Source organism: Lathamus discolor, chromosome 1 (assembly GCF_037157495.1).
Source record: "Lathamus discolor isolate bLatDis1 chromosome 1, bLatDis1.hap1, whole genome shotgun sequence".
Classification (NCBI taxonomy): domain Eukaryota; kingdom Metazoa; phylum Chordata; class Aves; order Psittaciformes; family Psittacidae; genus Lathamus; species Lathamus discolor.
The window spans coordinates 156,922,028-156,938,278 of record NC_088884.1 but is presented as its reverse complement, the minus strand read 5'-3'; the positions used below and the strand labels follow the sequence as shown (position 1 = coordinate 156,938,278).

The window sequence follows — 16,251 nt, the reverse complement described above, 5'->3', positions numbered from 1 at the left end:
TTGAAAGATGCATCTTTCTTGACCTTTTAAAAAGTACTATTTTGGATGCTTTTTGTTACTATTGGGGATATTTTTTAATAGTGTTTATTTGAGATATTACATCATCAGTTGAGGCCAGATTTTTAACTGATAAGTTACTTCGGATGCGTAATTTACAGAGGATAGAAATGGGGTGGGGGTTCTTAAGAGCAATCAAACATTTATAGACCTATCAGAGATTGAAAGGTAGACTTTCACTCAGTTTTTGTAAGATGGATGGGCAGAAACAGAAGGTGTTCTACATGAACAAATAAATTTTATACCTGCATTCAATCTTGAAATGAAATGCTTACTACTTCTAGGCACTTGATACCAGTAGCTGTTTACTCCAGTACTTCATGTCAAATATGACTCTGTTTAAAATCTAATTCCTAATGAGCAACTGGCAGGTCAGATGTGAGAAAGATAATCAACACTTTGAAGTCTGCAAAAGCTCGGAGTAGTTTTTTACTGCCTGTGTCAGACATGGTGTGACCATCCAAAAGCTCATGATATTTGTGAGAAGAGATACAGGTGGTGTATTCTTGTTTCTTTTTTTTCACCTCAGCCCTCCACTGCCCAGTAATGTAGTAGGTGCCCTTAGAGAGTGTAACCAGTATTTTTTTACTAAATAAAAAAGGCTTTACATTACCATTACCGCTGGATTATTGGCACGCTTTGTGGGTTTGCATGAAATATATCTGCTTTAGCTTTTAAACCCGTTTTTGTGGGGCTTGGCTGGCTTCATTTAGGTTGGATGGATTTGTTGACAGCAGATAAGTGTCATGGTATCCTGCAGTCTCTAGGTTTTACTTCTGAACATTGTCAAAGAAATGGGAACTTTTTTCTGAGAGAGGACAAAATAAAGACCGTGTAACGCTCTGTTCTGAGCTAGCCTGTCATTCATCGTATCCTCATGAAGTATGAGCTGACCAGCAGATGGCAGTTCAAAGAAGCTTTTAAAGAGGTTTTGATGGTGGTGTTTTGATTGGGAGTTCCTCATATCTTCCCTAGGGGGAATTCTTTCTATAACATCCGGTGTCAAAGCAAGCTCAGTTGCAGATTCTAACTGCAGCTTCTTACGTTTCCAAGGCCTAATAATGCAAGTTACAATAACGTAAACCTGAAGTTTTGCCCTTTTTCTGCATATTGAGCAGTAGATTTTTTTCTTATTACTGATTTGAGGTAAATTTGGTTTGTTTGCATTATTTAATGGGTATTAGCATGTATCCACAATGGAGAAAACACATACCATTCTTAAAAGGTAAGATACTTGATTTAGAAGGCAGTCATGAGACATGTACAGCTTGCAGTTGAAAAGTATGTCAGCTCCATTTCTTGACACTGGAGTTTAGTTGTCCTACAGTACACAAGTAAGCTATTTTAGGTATGTTTACTGAAGGTTAAAACTGTCTTTGACATCCTAAAAACAGGAAGGAAGAAAGGAATTGGCATTATTCTAAACGAAGTACTGGCCTACAGCAAATAGAGCTGAAGCTAACCTTGGAGGTTGTTAAACGCAGTCAGTATGCTTCTAGCGTTCCATTCTAGCTTGCTGGGAGGGTAATTTTCTCTTCAAAACAATACTTAAGGGTAATTTAAGATATATAGTGCCACCTTAAATCCTCTGACTTGGCAGACAGTGGTTTCCTGTGTTTGTTTCTGTATGCCTATAGATGTTTTTTGGTTTTCTTCCCTGTTTCAAAGCACCAGTGAGCAGTCAGGGGTACATTTTTGTGGAACACTGCAAGTTATTGGACTTATTTCTTGCTAAACCTCTGCTAAAGCCTCTAACAGTTGAAATGACCTGCATCACCCACCAGATCATACGGTTTGGTTACTGTGCTTCTACTTTCACATGGAAAACAGTTCTAGGCATGACTTTTGTTCTTTGGCAGCACGTTCTGTGTAGAAAATTAAGTTTCTTTATGTAATTATCTTCACCTTATGTATTACTTAGGCTTCAGAGTGCAGAGAATCTGTTTGCTGAATGTTTACATGATGTAGGTTTTGATTCCGCATCCCCTACCAAAGTATCATGAATATCTGTAGGCAATTTTATCATGTTTTAAAATGTTCTCATAGTTTGAATTAACTTTTCCAGGCAAATTCAGAAATGCAATATCCTTACCTGAAACGTCTAACTCCTGCTAATAATAAAAATGAAACTTGTCCCAGGCCGTCTTTTTTGCTCTTACAGTACTGTGTACACTTGTGGCACTGCATAGTTAAAGAATTTATCTAGTCTAGCAGTATGGGCCAAAATACCATTCTTCATTCAGTTCAGGAATTCTTATACTGAAATAAAGGAAATGTTAACTGTAACTCAATTGGCTCTGTCAGTTTTTCTGTCTCCGTGTGGGTGCACGATAGATTGTCTTTTGAATACAGCCTGACCTGGTGTTTGTATGTTGCTTGCTGACTTACGCTCCTTTCAGTTGTGCTTAGATTAAAACAAACCCAACCCTGTAGCCACTGAGATATTGTTAATGAGGGAAAAAAAGGCAGTTGGGGGTTTGTCTGTGGTAAGACTAAAGAGTTTGCTTATCAGAACATGCATACTCCAACCTCTCTAGAGAAAGCTTCTTGACCAGACCACTTCCTCCTGGATGATTGTGGTACCGCAATCACTGACTCTAAAGTCATGTCAGGAAGTCTGAGCTTGTAGCAGTGTCCTTAGTTTAAAGCGAAGTGGAACTTAATAGCCAACAGCATTTAGAAGTCATGGAAACATGCTTCTGAAATGCTTTTAAAAAGATGCAGTGTGTCTGTTAAAGATAGCAGATGACCTGAAAGAGGATTTCACTTAACCCAGTGAGGGTCCGACAGCTCGGAAAGAGAGTCAGGTCACTCTTTGTGGGCCCTTTCTTTGATGGATCCTGCTGTGGAGGTGACTTTCCTTCCACTTTTTTCATTGGTAGGCAGTAATTTTCTGCCATGCTTTGGTTTCCTTTTATATACCCTGACCTTTAAAATAAATATATGGAGTGGATTTTGTTTCCATTTCATCTTCTACAGCCAGGATCATAAAACAAGAGATGCTCAAGTAAAACGGGGAAGAGGGAGAGTTAACTTTTTTGACTCTGGAAAATTTTGCCCTTTAATTGCTTTTATAACTGCTTAAGCACAATGTGACAGAAGAACACTGTCATCTTGAATATGACTAAGATCAAACTTTGTACTCTTAATGCTTAAGAAGTGCTGTTAAGTAAGGATACATGAGTAATGTAAGAAGTGTTTTTATAACACCGAGTTAATAAAGTGAGTTTTTTGAGGAAGAATTACCAGTTTTTAATGGAAATAGGTAGCTGGAAGTCTGAAAAGGTGTGTGCCTGATGGAGTAGTAACTGGTGAAGCCCGTTCCAGTGTGTGGACCATAGGTGCATAAATATTAGCAACTTCTTCACTCAGAATTCCCAATTTTGTTTTAAATCTTCAAGCACCGGGCAAAGAAAGCTTGTCTGAATGGGATCTAGGAGAGGAGAAGTCCCAGTGAAGCTGGGAAGAAGTGTGAATGCTGTTCACTTTGCAATTGCTAACACACAGTGAGGAGTAGTTGAAACTTGCTTCTGCTCCATGAGGCATGAGTTTTTGCGTGAACAAATACCGGTGCTCTAGTCCTTTAGGGCATCCTTTAGCCAGGAGGTACTTCCAGGGAAGGGAAAAAGCCCCACACAACCACCACCCCCTCCCAACCCCCAGGATAACATTGAGCCATCAAAGATGCTTTTAAAGATCATCTTTTAGAAATGAAGACTTAATCCTAAGCCTAACACAAAAAGCACGTTTAATAACCAGATCAACAGCTAATTGAGGGCCAGTCTTGACAAGCAGAACAGTTACATTTTTGTGTTCTGAGTATGTTAAATTCTGAAATTCTCAGTTGTTTTATTTTCAGGCCTAGAGTTTTTGAACCTTTTTTTTTCCCTTGCAGTGACAGTGTAATGGTTTTGCTGTCAGTGGCATTTACTATTGGATTTTGGAGCTGTCTGAAAGGACGTAGAAAATTTGGAATGGAAAAACAAAGCATGTTTTCCTCGGGTAGGTGAGAGGATGGAGCAAACGTCCCCGTCAGTGTTTCAGTTCATCCTCACCTGCCTCTTTGAAACACGGAATCGTTTGAATTTTTAAATCCTAGGCTACCCTCCCTTGTGTCACGCATCGCTTTGACTGGATGCCAGGGAAAATACGTCAGTACCTGCCTCTTTTTTTCTCTTTAAAGTGAAATCTCAACCATCCAGATGTGGAACTAACGATGCCATTTGCACAGTTCGCCCACGTGATTCTGGAAATACGCAGGCTGAGCGTACATACCAGCTTATATCCTACCTTTTTTTTTCCCCTCTGTTTTTAAGCCAGGGGCAATGAAGAATTGGTTCACATTCCTGCTGAGGTGTGTGGCCGGAATCAGGTACCTGGTTGCAAAAGAAATGCTTAAAAAGTTGTATGCCTGAACTCAACGTTTAGATGTACTGAATGCTCTGAGAAACATTCCCCTGTGCTAGTTCTTATCCTTTCACCTTTGCACGCTTTAACCGGTGGTGCGGTGAACTGAAACTCCATGTTGCAGCTGAGGGAAGTCTTGCAGTAGGAAAAACATTCGAGAAGTGGTTTTGTACACAGTGCTTCAGTCAAATAATCTTCTGCCCCCCTCCGCCTTCATCCTTTTAGAAAGCCTCAGTCAAAAGCCCAAATTAAGAATATAAATGAACTCACAAGATGCACATACCTGTCTCAGTTTAATTCCATTCAGTATGCTAGTGTCTTAAGCCTTCTTTTAAATGTACAATTGCACACATTTCCTCCTCTTTGCTTAGCCTGCCCAGCACCCTACGTCAAAAACGTTCTTATTTAGTCAATGCAGTCATGAGAAGGAAACTCCAATATTCCACAGACAGTCCTTGCATCTTTGTGCACATTTCACAAAATGAGGAAAAGTAGTTCCGGATGCAGCATAAATGAGTAAATCTCATCCTTATATTTAGTAATTAAGCAGTTGCCCAGTATTCAGTTGCAAGAGCATCTTCATTCAGTTAAGAATTAATGCTTTTATAAGCATTCTTACATAGTCTATCTGAAAATAGGTCGATGTTTGTCTGAAAAGAATCCATTAAACACTTTGGTTAATGTGAACAGGGAATTTCAGAATATAGTTCCAAAGAAGATTAAAAATACTTTGGGGATAGAGAGTCCTGATGTGCTGATTCCTTTGCCATTGTGGGTCTGAGTAACTATTACCAAAAAGAAAGTTGTAGTGGTATAAGAGGTATGATCAAAATACCTTGAGATGAGTAGACCCAGTTCTTGAACTAACGATAGATTTGTATCCATGAGAAAAACTATAATAGTAAAACCAAAGAATTTACTGAGATGCCAACATTTTGTCCCAGATTGGCTCAGTAGAAGTATTATTCCAATAACAAAGCTATAAAGAACTTGGAAAAATGCAGTAATGTGTCCTTACGTGTTCCCTTTGAGTCTTGAGTGTGTGAGTAGTGATTAACTGATGCACATGGGAAAGGAAGGATTTGCCTTGGGAGCCTGGTGGTTAATTTGTTGCTTCTGGTATTCTGAACCTCACTGAGCCCTGAAGTGAATTCAGCCCAAAAGAAGGGCAAAGCTCATGGTTTGCTTTTTAGGCCAGTTTCCCCCTTTCCCTCACTTGTGTATGCAGAGGCGCAGTTTCCGGTTGAAAGAGCTGCGTTTGATTTCTGAAATGCCACCCGGTTGCTCAGTGCTCGTGCGGAGCCGTGCGAGAGCCTCTGCAGGCACGTCCTCGCAAAGCAGTGTTGACGTTCAGTAACTGAGGGAAGTGGGAAGGAAAGCCTGACTGATGTGCAGAATGTGAAGTTTGATGGTGCTTGCAGTGATGCTATCTTCTGCAGAATCTTCTGTGTTGCAGCATCAATAATTGCTAATAGTGGAGGTGATTATATCATTGGGGTACAATTTCATTGCAGAAACTTGGCACTTACTGGAGATCCGAAGTGAGCAGCCTTGCCTTTTTTTCCCCTAAATTTGTACTCTTAAAAATAATACTTGGCCTTTATGAGAAATGAGAAGCAACTCAAAATACAAACCAGAATGCAACAGCAAACCGGCAGTGGCTCCCAATTGCTAATTAACGGGCTTTGCCACTAATCTAAATGTTTGGTTACTTTGAACCTTGGCCTGACTATCAGAACAGTTAATTGCACACAGTTTACTTTGCTAAGGAGATTATATTACAAAAGCAAGGAAAAGACATGCTCTGGCATGATCGCAAGGGAAAGATTTACGTTTGTAAGTTAACAAAGGAGAAAGCCCCCAAAACCTATGCTGATTTTTACTTAATGCTGTGATTTGGGTGCTTGTATGTGAACTATTACGGAAAGTTGTGTTAAACCACAAAAGCATTATGTTTAATTTTAGATGTGGCTGTGTTTCACGTCAGTGTGAACTGATGCCCAGCAATCGTCTTGTAAATCATCTTTACTTAGTGACTGTTTCAATCTAAAGGCATTTTTATTGCAAAACTCAGCTGTCCCCTCGGTGAATCAGAATCCCTTGGTACTAGTTGCCATTTGCTTGGGGTACAAATACAGTTTTCCCAAACATCTCGTGCTCTACCTGTCACTACGTTTTAAGTCCTTAATGAGAAATATTAGGGGAAGGTTGCCTCAGCCTCTTGTACACAGGCCTGAAGGGACAGACACCCATTTTACTTCCCTGATATTTCCATCATCTGTTTTGGAATAACTTGAGCTGAGGTCTTGAATTCTGGCTCTCTTCATAGAAAGAGCTTTCCCGAAAGATATTTATATAGAATAGGGGTTATTTGTAAAGGGAGATAGTTGGTAGAGAGTGTTTCACCTTCTGCAGGTTAGAAGGCGAGGATGAAACTGAATTATCCTGAAGAAATGCTTCCCTCACTTATAACAGGGAATCTGCTGATCTCCGCCTTAATTAGCCCCCTAAAATTAGCAATATAACTCAGGTGATGGTGGAGTGGATGTGAACTGTGTACGTGAGTTACATGTAACATGGCTGTTGGATGTGCTGGATAAACCTTTGATCATGGTAGCAGGGATCAGAGATGTGTTCTGCAGCAGCAGCAGCCTGCATCAGGCAGTGCAAGTATATCACTGAGCTTCTTGTGAATGTATTGATTCTTAGGAGTTGTGACTGCCTTAAGCAGGTATCCAGGCTTGTCTGTGTAGTGCGAAACTGGTAGTTAATAGAGTGTTTGATTTGTGAAGTGTGTGAGGCTCAGGTCTGTTAGCCATACAGCTGATAAACTAAAGGTATTTTGTTCATGCTAAATGTGTTGGTATTCGTGCTTGAAATCCAGCATTAATCTATAGGCGGGTGAAAATTGCCAAGTTTTATCTTCAGTGGGCTGATAGAATTTGGCTTTTGTGGTTGCATTTGTGGTGCAGAGTTTGATTCTTGCCAGCACTGCTCCTTTTTGGCTCGGTAACCGTTTAATTTAAATGAGGGGCTGGTGCATTCATTCTGAGGCAGTAAAATCTCAGTTCTGTAGGAAAATGGCTGTCTACCTATGGTTCACAAATGGCTGGGCTTTTGTGACCTGTGTCTAGGGGGGTTTTGAAAAGCTGTCATCTGCCATAGGGTTACCTTGTCCTATAGAGGTCTGCATCCTTCTTTTGAACATTTTACAAGTGTCTAAAGCAAAGCAAAGCTAAGGACACATTGCTTTGAAACAAACCTCATTCTCTTGTGACTGTATTTGTCCCTGGATATGTTCTGTTGCTCTGCTCTGCCTTCAAAAGTAGCGAGCTGGGGGAAGAGGAGTGTTTCCCCCAAGGGCAAGACTGTAGCTTTTGCTGCTAGAAAGAAGTCTGTCTTAAGGTGTGCTGCACAAATGGGTTTTCTCGGGGTTTTACATGTACTTTGTGGTGTGGGGAAAAGATGGGAGATAACCAGAGTGTCAAGTTAACGTAAGACTGTTTAGTTTACAATATAGAGCCCTTTTTTTAATAGTAGAAAAGCTACTTTGAGTAGAGCAGCCATACAGATCTAAGACCTTCCAGCTTATGTTTTCGGTCTGGAGGTTTTCATTGTGGCTTTTTTTCTTTCCTAAACATGACTAATTTTGGCTAGTTGGAACAGGAACATAATGACGTGCTAATTAGTGCTTCTGTGGGAATAGTTTAAACAGAAATAAGCATGTGTGGAAGTTTACTTCAACCGTAAGGGAAAAGGGGTTTGTGTTTTTGCTGAACTCCCACGCTACCTTTCTTCATCTGCCATTCCCAGCAAGAAGGGGCTGCTCCTGGCCACGCACTCAGGTTGCATTTGCAGTTTACTGTTTCGCAGCTCCTTCCAGGGGACAGAGATTTCCTGGTGCCTGAACAAAGCCGTAACTTAACATGCAGTTCCTATTAACTGCTTCTAAAGCTCTCAATCTCCAAATCACTGCAGCTGTAGAAATATTCCTAGGTGATGTGTAGGTATGAGTTGCTCTGGTAGTGTGTATTTGCACGCATTTACACCCTTCCAAGTAATCTGAGGGGGAAAAAAAACCCAACCAACTGGCACTCTGATATAATTCACAAAGTATTTTCAGGCATGGTCAAGGAAAGCAAATGTTAAATGGAGGAATGCGAGTTAGCTGGCAGCAGCAGTGAGAAGTAATCGCTCAAAACCAGTGTTTCTAAAGGGATTTTATGAAGACTAATGCCAGGCCTGGTTCGGATTTACATTTTTCTCTCTGATTTCAAAATAAATCACTTCTAATAAATGTTCACATTAAAGGAGATTGGCTGATAGGGGGATTGAGTATAGCTGTCTCCATTACTTTGTAAGCTGGGCTGTTCTTGATAAAGTGCATTCTACTGTTGATAAATATGAGATCATATGTCTGAAAACAGAGCAAATTCCTCATATAAAGAGGGGTGTCTGTATCCTGATGAACAGCTATTGCCAAAATGAGCTCTTGAGTTCCACGGCAGTTTACAAGGACTTTTAGGGCTGTATTGAAAAGACTTAGGGAGATCCTTATGCAGCAGAACAGATGCGCTGAAGAGTAGCATGTTGGTTTGCTTTGGATATGGTACTTAGGAGCCTTCTAATGGGCTGTTGCCTCCAGTTCTCATGCCTGATTTTTCAACAGCCTTTTTGAAGTACAGCTGAGGTTTAGAGAAAACCCACCAAAATTCTGTTGATGCTGGAAAAAGTTCCTGTGGGAGAAAATTAGAGGGTTCGGACTTACTAAAAAGGGTTGAAACAGGCTTCATTGCAGCATGCTTCCATAGGAGGAAAATGTTTGCTTTCAGAGGGCTTTTAATGTAATTGAAATACTTGGAGAAAGCATCATCTACTGTGAGTTGCAGTAAGGCAACTCAAAAGGGACATGAGGCAGTATTTTTGATGGTCTGTGTGAATGAATAACAGTTAGAACAAGCTTGAAGAGAAGTGACAGGTTTCTTGTGCAGTTCCTCATTGTGATGCTCTCTTGGAGAACGTCCTTAGTAGAACAAAACTCGGTGAGTGCTCTCTGAGGGCAGCAATATGAGATTCTGCATCTTTGGGGTAATGTGAGATAAAGCAAATGACTCAGTTGTTCATCCCCTCCCTAAATTCTGTTGAACTGGAAACTGACCTATAGTTTCTTTTAAATATGTTACTTGGGTTGTTTGGGATATTTTTAAAGTAAATCATGAGTATTTTGCAAGAATCCTCCATCTTTAATACATCTAGATCTGTTATTTAAGATTTATCCATTACAGGGCTATCTTTTATGGTATTTTGAATTCATTGTTGGCTGTAATGCTCCTTAAGCATGTTCAGGCAGCCACTTTTTTCTTCCTTCCTCCCTTCTATATACTGTTCCCATTTTATTGGAGAATATTTGGGTCAGAGACTTTCATACGCAGCTTGAAGTTTACCAAGTTTCTTTCTGAAATTGACTGCTACTCTCGTAAAACACGTATTCAAACTTTAATCAAGGGGCTTGAAGGTATCCCTGTGGTACTGGCTAACAGCTAACTCTATTACAGAACTGCCTATAAATAAACCGCCATATTAAAAGGTTTTGGCGTTTTGTTTTGGCTGCTTTTGAGTCGCTGAGGATGGTGGTTACAGTTGTGACTTCCACAAATGCGTACTTTGGTTTTAATCAAGCTTTTTTTAAAGGTGGGGGAAACAAAACCCAGAGAGTGTGCCTGAATCTGTTAGTGTGAGTTGCAGGGCGTTTGCTTCCTTCAGTTGATGTTCTGTACAGAATTGACCCTACATGGCTGTTTTCTCTAACACGTATGTTTAATCTTCAGATCTCGGATGGCCAAGGAGACGAGCGCTCAGAGTCTCCCTATGAAAGTGCTGATGAAACTCAGACCGAAGTGTCTATATCATCCAAAAAATCTGAGCGAGGAGCAGGAACAAAAAAAGAATATGTGTGTCAGGTGAGAGATGTCAGCTGAGGCAGTGATGTTTCCTGAGGCTTCCTAGAAACGGGCTTTCGAAATATGAAAATGACAGTATCAGGCCAGAAACAGGTTTATCGTGTGTGTCTGAGATGTCTGTTAGCAATGAGGGTGCCATGCCAGTAATTGGAATTCTTCATTCCTAATTATTGCTTTTCCTTGACCTCCAATAAGTGACTTTTCCTTTCTGCTTGGCTTTCCACATCTCTAAGATAAGCGTAATTTGGACCTCAGAGTAAGTGCGTGAGTGTTGCCAGGTAACTATAGTTAAATGACTGAAAAGAGCTGCTCGCTTATCTGTTAATAAAGAGGAGGAAATAAAGCCCATAGGGTCCTGTGCTTCTGTGTGCGGCAGAGATTGCAGCCCTGCGTTGCTAGCAGCATGCGTGTGGCGTGTTAACTGAAAGCAAAAAGCTTTCTCAGACTATTCTAGAAGAGTTCTTGGGTTATGAAATGATAACACAATACAAATGGACAGATCAAATTTGTTTCCATGAGACCGGGCACGCAGCTGTATTTTCATGTCTTGTAGCGGTGATGAGGTTATATCTATTTTTAAATGTTGGCTAATCCCTTAAGTTCTGCCAGCATTGTTGTTCAGTTCATTTTTAGTTATGCCTGTGTCAGTGCTAACCACTCGGACATAGAAGTGTCATTGTGCCACCTAGATTAATTTCCTTTCGCCAAGGAAAGGGGAAATAAGGGTGCTTTTTAACCCTACTCAGATGCATCAATGTGCTCAGGAAAATTTCTTAAAGCCTTCTTTCTTTTCCTTTTTTCTGTCAGTTTGTATTTACTCCTGAACCGCGGTTCTATGAGTGGTATTTCTAGTGGTTTAATGACTCCATTATTTGATTTCAACAATGGGAAAAGAGATTTTGAGGAGCAATATATGAAAAGGAATAAAGAAAACAGTTTTTTCCACATATGAACTTTTCTTTAACATTCAATGCCTTTGTGTTGTAAAAGCTGTGTGAAAAAACAGGTGATCTCCTACTGTGTGAAGGACTTTGCTATCGAGCTTTTCATGTGAGCTGCCTTGGGCTCTCTGGAAGACCAGCAGGAAAATTCATATGTAGTGAATGTACATCAGGCAAGTCTGTCCCTTTCTATTAATTTAAAAGAAATAGTTGTAGTTTTCCCATACATTGTTCTAGGAAATCCTCCTGTACACAGTATGTATCCTGGGAGAAACCATACTTACCCTTTGGTGCCTGACAGGGTGGGAGTTCATACGGTACCCCTGAGTGTGCCATGGTTTAGAAAGCTCACACTGTTTTCAGTGAGAACCTCTTGCAACTTGGCTGATGCAGTCTGAATTCCATTGCCTTGATAACTGCAGAATATTTGCTCTCTGAGTGCAATTACAGATGAGATTTATAAAGTCTGTCACAAAGACTTAAGAAATCCTAGGAAAAAAAGCAGCAGGTAAAACGTTTTAAGCCCTTTTTCAGTCCTTTGTGTGTCTATACCAGTCTTTTGCTTTTCCTATTAAAGGACTACTTTATTGCTATTAATTTAATCTGCTTTTAATCCTATAATAACTGCTTGCAAGTTCTTAATCATAAAACTTGTGTGAAAGATTTCTGTTCTTGCTCATAAGCTCATCTCAGTACACGCAGTAAACCTTGCCGGAGCAAGGCTGCTTCAAAATAAAGCTGTTCCAAGTGGTGCAGAGAGAAGATTAGAGGATGCTTGTCCTTGATTTGTGGATCTACTTCAAATTTCACAGGCTCACGGGCAGCCCATCATCCTGGTTCATTGGTTTAATAAGAAAAATAACAGAAAGTATAGTCTTGCTCGTGTACTGAGGCTTATAAATAAGAATGTAAAAGCAGGTTGGTGAGGCCTTGGGCATTGTGTACATGTTAACTGGAGTGGGTTTGCATTGTGACTTTATCTGAGCAGATGAGTATTTAACACTGAAGAGTTAAATGGGTTGCTGCATCAAATAATAGTTTGGTTTTGTTTAAAAACAAAACCCTCCCTCATGCATAACAAAACCAACAGAAGCATTTTGAATTCATGTTTGGCTGACGGATCTTTTCCTTACTTTTGCCACTAGGTGTGCATACGTGTTTTGTGTGCAAGGAGAGAAAGGCAGATGTGAAACGCTGTGTCGTGTCTCACTGCGGGAAATTCTACCATGAAGCCTGTGTGAAAAAATTCCATCTCACTGTGTTTGAGAACAGGGGGTTTCGATGTCCTCTCCACAGCTGCCTGAGTTGTCATGTTAGTAACCCCTCACATCCACGGATTTCAAAAGGTAGTTTCATTTTGCGTTTGGATGACTGATGAATTAAGTCTGTTTATGGTATGTTAAGGTAAGGAAGCTGTCCATTTAATAGCTGCTGCCTGCAGGTTTTCAGGCATGGACTGTTGAGTGATTCAGAATTCCTTTAAAAATAAGGATTGAATACATTTTAGTCAACATTAGCATGTACCTTGTGTTCTGTTTATTTAACTAGCTTTCTATTCGCTATATTTTACCATGGTAAGAGAGTGAAATCTAGAATGCCTAGATGATGAGGAGAGACAGGCTGAGCAGAGCAAGGGCAGGACCTGTGAATGTGCAAATCCTGCAGCAGGGCTCTCTGCGTGTGGAGGCGCTTGATCCTGTGCATATTTTTAGCTTTGGGCAGCATCTGTAGACAGAATTGCATGAGGAAAGCTTGCCTACCCTGCTGTGCGTACTTAAAACCTTCGCATTTAAATACCGTAATGCTTTAAACTCAGTATAGGGTTCTTTAAAAGCTGTTGTTAATTCAGTACTGCTGCTAAATGCAAATGTGCAAACTCTGAAAGCATAATGGATATATTTTTGTGTGTGTATGTAGCCTACCTGAGGCAGTACTACCGTGTTTTAGCTCAACTAAGAAATCAGTTTTGTTCCAAAATAATATGGCAGTGTTCTGCTTTGCTAGGAAAGATGATGCGTTGTGTTCGCTGTCCTGTCGCATACCATGCTGGAGACGTTTGCGTTGCTGCGGGATGTGCAGTCATCGCTTCCAACAGCATTGTTTGTACGAATCATTTCACTGCCATGAAAGGAAAAAGTCATCACGCGCATGTCAATGTGAGCTGGTGCTTTGTGTGTTCAAAAGGTAAACTGATGGAAAACTCCTTCACAAATGCAGCAGCAAAACGATTTATTCTTCAGTTTAAATGCTATTGTACTGATCTGTTTATGGAGAATTATTAGCAATCTCTTTCTTTAGGGATCTGTGAGGTATTGAAATAGTTTCAGGTCAGCTTGTGCTGCTTCAAGTTTTTGAGTATCCCTTTTTTGCAGATATAATTTATTAAGGAATGTTTGCACTTGGACTTTGTCCAGCAACCAGAAGCCAATTTAATTCTTTACCAGAGACACTTAATGAGTAATATTTCTTTGTTCTTTCCCCCCGTGTTCAATGTACTGAAGCTTTTTGTGTTTCTTTATTGCTAATACATAATATTAAAACTAAATAATTTAAGAGTTGCTTTTAGTTTAGCAGCAGACAGCAAATTGAATCAGTATTTGTTGGTGCTGGGAGTGCCACTAATTAAGGGTGGTTTGGTTTATGTCTAGCAATAAATCTATTTCTTACTGAGCCCCACAAAATGCACAGTGCTGATTAAACTGTGGCAGTGGAAGTTAACCTGATTTGTTAACAAATTAACATGCAGCATAGCAGCTTTTAAGCTGCAGCTAACTTTGCACTTGATAATTCGTGGAACAAACTAACAGCCTCATTCCCTCTTTCTCCCCCCAGGAAGGAAAGCATAACAAAATCTCTTGGTAACATTTTGCATACAGTGAAATATTAATATATATTAAACTGTGTTAAGCATATTTTAGCCATTAAAGTAAAACAAAGTAATTATAATTTGTGGCGCATTATTCTGGCTTTTTTTATTGCTAGCTTGCTTGTTATTTTGTATGCATTACTAACCCGAGTCTGCCAGGCATTCAAATTAGTAAGGCCCATTTGGGTTTTGTACATAACTAAAGGTTACATCTTTGTTGCAAGCCAGCGTGGTTTAACCGTTTATTTTCTAACTGAACCTATTGCACTGCTTTAAGCCTGGTTTTACATTTGTCTCTATGTTTTGCAACCTTTGTTTTTCCTCTCTCTAAAGGAGGAAGATTGTTGTGCTGCGAGTCGTGTCCCGCAGCCTTTCACCCAGACTGCTTAAACATCGAAATGCCAGACGGGAGCTGGTACTGCAATGACTGCAGGGCAGGGAAGAAGCTCCATTTCCAGGATATTATTTGGGTTAAACTGGGAAATTACAGGTCTGATGAACAGATTTATTTTGTGTTACAGTACTGGCATGTCTAATTAAGGAGCATACAATTGGTTGTTTCTGTAGGGCAGCTTTGCTGCACACAGATTTCTCATTCCTCCTTAAGCTAGAGACCCCATCTCCTTGCAATCTTCAAGTCGTGCTGTTGCTCTCAGCCAAAGCATTGCCCGTACAGGACTGTTTGTAGTCTTCTGACATCTGCTTCCAGCATATGAGTCTTCAACCCCTTTTGTTTCAAAGAGCTCTTCAAATAATAAAGCTGGTATAACTTGTCATTGGCTAAATTACTACCTTGCAGGCTGGGAGATAAGTCACTCAGGTTGTCAGTGTTTCACACTTCACTGAGATTTGAGTGAGATAGAGGTGGGTGGGGTTTATCCTAGGAAGCATTAATAGCTATTATCAGCTGTCTCTTGATCTTTGACAATTACAGTGATTACAGGCCTGTTAAAGATGATGTTTTTGTTAACCAGATGCAAGGAGCTTTATGTGTATGCTCAACTTGAAGGTGATGGAAGTCCCACAGTTTTAAGTGTTGGGCTCTCCTCCTCTAGACCTGTCTTACTGGGGGGAGGAAAGGATTTTAAACCTCTTGGATCTCGGAGAAAATGATCAGTTGCTGCTGTTCAGGGTGATTTGGTTAAACTGCCTCTTGCAGAAAGAGCTTGACTAAAATGCTGTATTGTTTTATTTGTACTTCTGTGCTAGATGGTGGCCGGCAGAAGTTTGCCATCCGAAAAACGTTCCCCCAAATATCCAGAAAATGAAGCATGAAATCGGAGAATTTCCTGTGTTTTTCTTTGGTTCTAAGGATTACTACTGGACACACCAAGCACGGGTGTTCCCTTATATGGAGGGAGACAGAGGGAGTAGATACCAGGGGATCAAAGGGATTGGAAAAGTCTTCAAAAATGGTACATGGCTAAAGTTAACAAGAGTGATCTGGTGATACGCGTGCTTTGCTTTCTCTACACGTATCCTTCGGCCTGGTTTTGTACATTTGTTTTACAGTATTGGATTAAAATAATGGTTTTGGTGTCCTGGGCAGCAGTCACTGTTACTAACTTTGAATAAAAGCACTATTTGCATAGCTTGTAAAAGACTAGCATCTAATTGGAATTATTTCTGATGATTTTTAATTTCCATAAAGGAAATGGTGAGTGTAACTGGGAGGCAGAAAGAATTGATACATGTTAAGAGCATTAACACTCCAGAACCATTGTTTGCAAGAAAATTGAATGATAGGATGAGGAAGAAAAGGGTGATTCTGTAACACACATGGGAATGAGCCTTTTCTGATGATATAACAATCTGTTCTAGCTTTGCAAGAAGCCGAAGCTCGATTTCGAGAAATAAAGCTACAGCGAGAAGCCAAAGAAACCCAAGAAAGTGAACGTAAACCTCCACCATACAAGCATATTAAGGTAAAGTTTGAGGAAATTCCCCTGGATACACAAAGGTCTAAGGCAGCACTGGAGAAGAAGAGTTGGATGGTGAGGTGGGGAGGAGAGGTGGTAAT

General features: G+C 40.2%; 1 protein-coding gene across 6 annotated transcripts in view; it reads left to right on the top strand.

Moving 5' to 3' along the window:
* The window catches only part of NSD2 (nuclear receptor binding SET domain protein 2), a 100,682-nt gene that overhangs the window by 74,974 nt on the left and 9,457 nt on the right, over positions 1-16,251 (top strand). For 3 of the 6 annotated variants that reach the window (XM_065660869.1, XM_065660880.1, XM_065660859.1), the window contains 7 exons: positions 10,293-10,424; positions 11,415-11,538; positions 12,511-12,711; positions 13,370-13,549; positions 14,565-14,721; positions 15,441-15,646; positions 16,053-16,156. In XM_065660869.1, coding sequence (XP_065516941.1) covers positions 10,293-10,424; positions 11,415-11,538; positions 12,511-12,711; positions 13,370-13,549; positions 14,565-14,721; positions 15,441-15,646; positions 16,053-16,156 — 1,104 coding nt within the window. Of the gene's footprint in view, positions 1-3,952; positions 3,971-10,292; positions 10,425-11,414; positions 11,539-12,510; positions 12,712-13,369; positions 13,550-14,564; positions 14,722-15,440; positions 15,647-16,052; positions 16,157-16,251 lie in introns of those variants that run through there. The other 3 variants (XR_010608454.1, XM_065660891.1, XM_065660899.1) reach the window with 3 other exon arrangements.